At 38.5% G+C, this 8,333-nt stretch overlaps 2 protein-coding genes across 4 annotated transcripts in view; one reads left to right on the top strand and one right to left on the bottom strand.

Moving 5' to 3' along the window:
- The window catches only part of LOC106869117 (uncharacterized), a 378,018-nt gene extending 374,526 nt beyond the window's left edge, over window positions 1-3,492 (bottom strand). For 2 of the 3 annotated variants that reach the window (XR_008266910.2, XR_008266909.2), the window contains exon 1: window positions 3,208-3,481. The gene's annotated coding sequence lies outside the window, so the exon portion shown is untranslated. Of the gene's footprint in view, window positions 1-3,207 lie in introns of all 3 variants that reach the window. The other variant, XM_089343460.1, reaches the window with a different exon arrangement.
- Window positions 3,493-3,697: 205 nt separating this feature from the next.
- Window positions 3,698-8,333, top strand: part of LOC106873057 (uncharacterized) — a 30,668-nt gene continuing 26,032 nt past the window's right edge. Inside the window, exon 1 of the mRNA XM_089343459.1 lies at window positions 3,698-4,042. Within this exon, the coding sequence (XP_089199585.1) occupies window positions 3,828-4,042 (215 nt within the window). The 5' untranslated portion in view covers window positions 3,698-3,827. The remainder of the gene's footprint in view (window positions 4,043-8,333) is intronic.

Raw genomic sequence — 8,333 nt, forward strand, 5'->3', positions numbered from 1 at the left:
GTGGAGGACATGCGTAGGCTAGAAAGAAGTGAAGCTAGCATGATCCGCTGGATGTGTAATATCAGTGTGTACAGATGACAGAGTGTAAGCACCCTGAGAGAAATGTTGGACCTAAGAAGCATCGGATGTGGTGTGCAAGAGAGACGTTTGTGTTGGTATGGTCATGTACTATGGATGGATGAGGAGAGCTGTGTGAAGAAGTGCCACTCCCAAACAGTTGAAGGAATCCGGGGTAGAGGTAGACCCAGGAAGACATGGGATCAGGTGGTGAAGCATGACCTTTGAACGCTGGGCCTCACAGAGGCAATGACAAAAGACCAAAACCTCTGGAAATACGCTGTGACTGCGAAGACCCGGCAAATAAAGTGAGTTCACGGCTGTATCCTACACCAGTTTCGCATAACCAGCCCCAGTACCTTGGATTGTAGGGTGACCTGCTGTGCTTGAAGAGACCTATTGAGTCAAGTACATCAACATCAAAATGAAAATTGTAGTTGTGGTACCTGTGCCAGTGGCACGTAAAAAGCACTATCCGAATGTGGCCAATATTTTCTCTCTCTTTATTTTCTCTATCTGTTTCTTTCTGTGGAAGAGCGTAGGCTCGAAACATTAAAGACTTTTTTACTTCCAAGCGTTAAACTAATACATCTGTTTGTTGTCTACACCACCTGTCTTCATCTTTTGGGGTTTTTTTGTGAATTCTCCCTATATATGTAAAATTCTAGCTTTCAGTGGCCTCGAAGAGGTCAGAAGGGTGAAGTGGCAACAACATTATTCTGCTTAGCAAAAGCATCTGGCAAATGTAACTGCTGTCACTCACTGAAAAACTATTGTTTTAGCATGAGAAAAGTGCTGTTAAACTGTTAAGTGAAATTTGGCGATTGAGGATCAAATCCACTACATATATATCTATATATGACAGGCTTCTTTCAGTTTCCGTCTACCAAATCCATTCACAAGGCTTTGGTCAGCCCGAAGCTATAGTAGAAGACACTTGCCCAAGGTGCTACGCAGTGGGACTGAACTCAGAACCATTACTTACCACACTGCCACTCTTGTGCCTGTTAGTAATAATTTAATTTAATAACATAATTTGGTTAGTAAACGATGTTCTCTCATACACAGTTTTATCTCAAAAAATTTCTGATATAAATCTTTGCAGAAAGATGATTTGATTGATCACATATTTTTTTTTCCATTATTTTATTGCGAATACTATGTAGAAGTTACAGGAAAGTGATCCTTTTTTTTTATTTCATTTTTTTTGTTTTGTTGGGTCAACTGATTTACCTTTCAGGTATTGTGCATGCGCACTCATATTGTTTCATTTTCTGTCACCTTGCAAAATTTTGAAATGGAATACAAGGATCCTGGAATACAATGTTGAAAACATAATTCCAAGGTTTATTCCCCGAAAATTCCAATGGTATGTAACATGAAATTTCTTTGATATTTTCAACGAATTTGTGTTGTATGGGCATCACATACAGATGTGTGTGGGTGTGTGTCAAGAGAGTTTGTTGAAGATTTGGCTGTTATTTCGGTACTCATATTTTTTGTAAATGCCTTTCAAGTTTCATTTTGTAGAAAAAAAAAAAAAACTTTGGAAATTTCCAACACATTCAGTTGTAAAACAAACAAACAAACAAAAAAATGAGCACTTTATTTTAACTTTTTGCCAGACAAATTGCTATGGCCAAATCAAGTTCCTTTTGGTATTTAGTTTTTGGTTTTTCTCAGACTTCTTAGAATTTTTCTTGTTGCACTGAAACCGGTGTTCTGAGTGACATCATCCGGCCAGCTTCACTTTGTAAATTTTGCTCAGTATAGTTTTATAAGATGGGCAGCGCATTTGTTTGGGTAGGAGCCCCAAGTTCATGGCAATAACTTTTTTATAATACCTCTTTTTACCTTGGGAAATTTCTCTGAAATTTTATCGCCAAGAAACAAAGCCGGCCAGTTTGGGATTTTTGTTGAAACTCATCCCCAATCGACTTCCAGGCCATTTGAAGTACATATGTAAAAAGGCGATCTTTCGTTTTGAGAACAGTTTACATCACTTCTTAAAGCACGTGGGTTTATTTATGTTTCTGAACAAGATCGTTGCTTTCCGTAAAAAGTTTTTACTTATGTGGGGGGAAGAGGGGACTTTACCTTTTGAAGTCGGCGTAAATGAGAGAGAGAGAGAGAGAGAGAGAGAGCAATTAGAACAGGGGAGTATCTTATGAAGTCGGCGTTAAGCGGAGGAGATGACGTGGGGGTATGTGTTTGATGGGGTGTGCGAGACAGAAAGTATGGTGTGTATGTGAAGTTGTTTTGTTAGTGTGTGTGAAGAGACAGAGAGAGCAATGGTGCTGGTGTGTGTGATTGAGTGAGATACCTGAAGTTTTTTTTTTATTTACTTTTTGTCATGAGTGATTGACAGAAAAGAGAGAGAGGGGGTGTTATGATGTATGTATGTATATATGTATGTATGTGTGAATGGCTTCAGTGACACACACGCAAACACATACGTACGTACACCTATTGCATACGTTTTTTTGCATATATATTCATGTGCGTGTGAGGGGAGAGAGAGAGAGAGAGAAGGTATGTTTTTTTTTGTTTTTGATTGTTGTTTGCATGTATGGTTATGTAACGGTCTGCTATGTATAACAACAAGCAAAAACAAAAAAACATTCCTTCTCTCTCTCTCTCTCCCTCATGAACATGTATGCAAAAACGTATGCAATAGGTGTACGTACGTGTTTGTATGTGTGTCACTGAAGCCATTAACGCATACATAACAACCTCTCTCTCTCTCTTTTTCTCTGTCAGTCATTCACACATTCACTCAATACAAACAGTAAATAAAAAAAATTCAGTTATCTCTCTCTCTCTCCTTCTCACTCAATCACACACACGCACACACCAGCATTATTGTTCTCTCTCTATCTCTTCACACATACCAACAAAGCAACTTCACATACACACCACACTTTCTGTCTCGCACGCCCATTCCAACGACGGAATAAAAATGGACAAACATATATGTCTGTGTAGACTCAACAGCTTGTGTGTGCCTATATATCACATACTCACTCACTACGCGAGTGTATATGGGTGATGGATGTATAAAGCGAAAAGTCAAATGGCATCAGAAAAAGAAGAAACATTAAACAGAGAGAAACAAGTTTGTGAGAGAAATAAAACTATTGGTGTACATACAGAGTTATCTGGTGCGACTGATTCGGCGAGGGGTCGTAAATCAAACTTCCAGCCAAAGAAATCACTAGGTCCAGTTCCAAGCAATTCCTCCGCTGCACGTCGACTTCTGAAGCTCCCTTCCCCCCTCCCCACACGTATAAGTGAAAAAATTTTTAAAGTTTACGGAAAGCGACGATTTTGTTTAGAATTATTAAAAAAATATGTGCGAAAAGGAGTTCGTGTAAGAATTGGTTGTTTAGAAATGTCGATTTTTGCCAATTTTTTTTCCAGATTCGTATTCCCCGTAGCTGAAAAGGTGGGGGGGGGGTCGAAAAAAAATATTTTTAAAAGGGTGGTTTGGGGGGGGGACGGGCGGAAGTCTTGCCAAAAGTTATTTGAAAATCCTAAAGAGAAACGAATGACAGAATCGAACCATCCACATTTTAAAACCGAAAATTAAAAAAAAAATCTCCACGAACCTCCCCCGTCATGTCGCCCCCCCCATCACCACCCCACTTCCAGAGCTTCACTTATTTAGCGAAGCAATCAACGCATGCGCAATGGCGAAAAGGGTTTCAAAACTTCGTGTTTATGCCGTCGACTGTGATTACATATAAACATATTTGTGTATATATATATGTATGTATTTAAATAAATACAAGTGGAAGGCAACGACGATGGACGATAAAAAAGTGCTGCGGAGTTTATTATTGTGTGTATATTATGTTGCCGTCCTTAAAATAAACCCTTCGAGAGCCGAAAGTTGTCTCGGAACTGGACCTTGTACGTGTGATTTCCTCGGCTGGCAGTTTGACCTGCGACCCCTCACCGAAGCAATCGCACCAGATCAACCTCTGTATGTAAACCGATTTCTTTCTATTTAATCTTTCTTCTTCCTCTGGTGCCATTTGGCTTTTCGCTTTATACATTCATCACCCATATACACTCACGTAGCTGTTGAGTCGACACAGACATCTATGTTTGTCCATTTCTATTCCGTTCTTCTAAATATGGCTTAGGAAAAGTTTCACAACTTTTATAAAGGTTGAAGTTCCGTTATATGTGTGTTATTTAAGATTCGTATAATTCGGAAGAAAGCTGCACTCGTATTTCTCGATAAAGTGAGTACATTAATCAAAAGTATACAGTATTATACATATATATATGTATATGTATATATATATATGTATTGTATGGCATTCTTTCGATAAAATATCTATATTGAAAGAATGCCATATATATACGATTGTTTATTTCATAATAAAATAATAATTTAACTTCTCCATGAAAAAAGATTAATATGAATAACTTTTCTGATAGTTTTCTTTTATTTCAATGATCAGATGTTTACAAATCTTTTATCTAAACATTAAAATTCTTTCTTATTCAGTTTTGATAATAACAGTTATGTGTATATGTGGATGTATGTATAATATATATGTGTGTGTGTGTGTGTGTACTTTATTAAAAAGTATTGAGTAGTCATTCAGTTTAATATCAATTTGTTTTTATATATAACTTAAACGCAAACAATAATATATGTGTGTGTGTATATATATATATATATATATATATCTATACTTGTGAGGATGTAGATACCTCTTGAAGGGATGTTGACATCCAAGTTCCCCGGTTTTATCCTGTATATCGGTGAAATGCTAAAATGTTAGCTTCTCGATTGAGATGTGATTATTTTTTATATCAATTTTTAACCAACTCAATATATTCAAAATGCATTTTTAATTTAAATATTTGAATTGGATATAGAAACAATTGTAGGTTGTACGAATTTGATATGTTAATAAATTGATATCTGTCGATTTCTCCATTTTTTTATCTTAAACATTATATAAATATTAAAGATAACAGCACATAAGGCGCCTACCTGCTAGAAAGAGGAGTTAAAACTAATAATAATACTGACAAATACGACAGAAAATTAACAGTAGTCTGGCGAACGGGCCAAAAAAAATTTTCTCGTTCCTATATAATGCTATATATTTATTAGTATTTGGAGTGGCTGTGTGGTAAGTAGCTTGCTTTCCAACCACCTGGTTTCAGGTTCAGTCCCAAAGCGTGGCACCTTAGCCAAATGTCTTCTAATAATAGCCTCGGGCCGACGAAAGCCTTGTGAGTGGATTTGGTAGACAGAAACTGAAAGAAGCCCGTTGTATATATATATATATATATATATATATAATTATGTGTATTTCTTCTATCTTAATGAATAAAAATTCTTCTGATAGAATAAATGGGTTAATAGAAACCAATGTAGCAAAGAGCACAAAATAAATGTGGTTTAGTTCCTGTTTTTAAGGCAGGAACTCCTTGAAATTTTGGGTATTTGAGTATATTTAAGGAATGGAGAAAACGCATGTTATAATTGCATACTTTATTCCTACATATGTTTCAAAGGATTACAACCTGTGTGATCCATAGGGATCTTTGATATTAAAATTGTAACCTCATCAGGGAAAGCATGGGAATCATCTTAAACGTAAGATATTATGATATATATATATATATATATATATATATATATTTGTGTATCTGTGTTTGTCCCCCCCCCCCCCATCATCGCTTGACAACCGGTTCGGCAAAAGGGAGCGGTAGAATAAGTACTAGGCTTACAAAGAATAAGTCCTGGGGTCGATATGCTCGACTAAAGGCGGTGCTCCAGCATAGCCGCAGTCAAATGACTGAAACAAGTAAAAGTATATATATGGAATTTAAAAAACAACAAAAGACGAAGACAGGTGTATTAGTTTAATGCTTGGGAAGGTGAGAAAGTCTTTTACGTTTCGAACCTACGCTCTTCAACAGAAAGGAACACGCGAAAATAAACAGAATAAAAAAAGCTTTAGTGGCTAGCGGTCGATCATGGCGATGGCTGGATGGATATGGTCAGACAGGAGGGCTAGGAAGGGGAGATAATAAAGTAGTGGTGATCCTAAAACGAAGGTGCGTGTGGATGTGTATGTGAGAGCGTATAAGTGTGTGCATGTGGATTGGGGCTAGTGATCTTGACGTGTGGGTGTGTGCATGTGTAGGTGTGTAGATGATGGTGTGGGTGCTGGGAAGTTGTTAGTGTGTGTGCAGGGTGGTGTGGTGGTAGGGGTGGAGTATGTGGGATTGGAATGGATAGGGATAGTGGGGTGTGGATGGAGGGAGGAGGTAGGTAGAAGTGAAGAAAGTCAGTGTCAGGGCAAGATAGGAGAGGTGGGTGGGAGTGAAGAGAGGAAGTAGGTGTGAGAGGAGGGGAGTTGATCCCATGTGGCGAAAAGAGAAGATTGATTCCTGTTCATGGTGAAGGCAGGAGTCCGAATAGCCCCTGTGCAAAGACAAAGACAATCTGAACACAGACAGGTGTGGTAATGAGTGACTGGTAGAGCGGAAATGGTGCGAGACTGGTGTGTCATTGCCGAGTCTGATGTCTCGGAGGTGTTCCGCGAACTGGTCAGCCAAGCAGCGTCCCATTTGACCGATGTACAGAGAAGGGCAGAAAGAGCAGGGGATGCAGTAAATGGCATTGTTAGAAGTGCAGTTGAAGGAGTCAGTGATATGATAGGGACGATGATGGGTGCCTGTGAGGATGGTGATGTTGGAGAGGTAGGGACAAGTGCGGGAGCAGGGGAGTGAGCCAGGTTGAGAGGTGGGGTTAGGGAAGAAACTGTGGACCAGGAGGTCACGTAGCTTGTGGGCTCCTTTGAAGGAGGGGAGGGATAGATTGGGGAAGATGTGCAAAGTGGAGGGATCGGACTGGAGTCACTGAAAGGCTCAGACAATGGTGCATCGGAGAGGCAGGGTGGAGGGGTGGTGGGTGAGGGTAAACAGGAGACCGGTAACGCTGCATGTGCATATGTATTTCTATAAGCCTATATGTATTAAGTTTTGTTTACAAAACCAAACACACACACACACACACACACACACACAAAGGGTGTATCAAGTAAACTCAGTCTGCTAGAATATTTATTTGAAATAGTCATAAAAATAAACCCAACTATTTTGCAAGTTTTCTTTGCCATTCATCAGTTGAATGTTGGAGGGAATCGGTCATCACCACCCACCCTCAAGATGTGTGGCCTTGTCTATGGAAGAATCTTGTTTTGTGCCTATTTTGCAAATGGCAGAATCTAAACACTCTATGTAACCACTCGTAGCTTTTTTTATTTTTTGGAATTTTCAGAAAACTTTTGCTAAGTTTTGTTCTACACACAGGAATTCATATGATTATGAAAAAAAAAAAAAAATCAATGTAAAAAAAATTTTTTGAAGCTTTCTCTTCCCCCATTTCCACTCTTTTTCTGATTTTTTAAAAAAATCAGAGTTTATAATATGGACGGTCCGAATTCTTTGCTTAAATCCCCGCAGTGGGCCACCTTTGGGTGCATCATCATTCCATAAAATGTGTTTATGGGGTGAAAGAATATTGAGAAACCTCTTCATGTCAGAGTGACAAAGAAAAAAAAGAAAAACGAGAAAGGTAGCAGATGGTCGTGAGATGTGCTAACAATAACAGCTAAATTGCCTTTAAATCACACACAATTTTTTTTTTTTTCATAATCAAAAATTATGTGCGTTAATGAAGAAAACAGTGAACGTATTAAACTAGAAACCGGTGAACTAGAGGATGTAGCCAAGTTTACGTATTTAGGTAGTAAGATAACGTTCTCAGGCGGCACCGACGAAGATATTAAGACGAGAATATGTAAGGCAAGGACCGCTTTCCACCTGTTAAAAAAAGTATGGAGCGCAAGTGTAATTTCAATAAAGAACAAAATAAGAATTTTTAACACTAACGTAAAAGCGGTGTTATTGTATGGGGCTGAGACATGGCGAACAACAGTTAAGTCAAATAAGCAAATACAATCATTCATCAACAGATGCTTGCGTAGTATACTTAAAATTAGATGGCCCGAACACATAAACAATATGGAGCTATGGCAAAGAACGAATCGAGTTTCGATTACAGAGCAAATATTTAAGTGGAAGTGGATTGGTAGCACAGTTAGAAAGGACACACCAAAATGCAGCAAAAAGTGCTTTACAGTGGAATCCGGATGGATATAGAAAGAGGGGTAGGCCTAAGAACTCGTGGCGTAGATCAACACAAAAGGAACTAGAGAAAGGGGGGACATTCATGG

This window comes from Octopus bimaculoides, chromosome 27 (assembly GCF_046866305.1).
Source record: "Octopus bimaculoides isolate indiv1 chromosome 27, ASM4686630v1, whole genome shotgun sequence".
In the NCBI taxonomy this organism is placed as follows: Eukaryota; Metazoa; Mollusca; class Cephalopoda; order Octopoda; family Octopodidae; genus Octopus; species Octopus bimaculoides.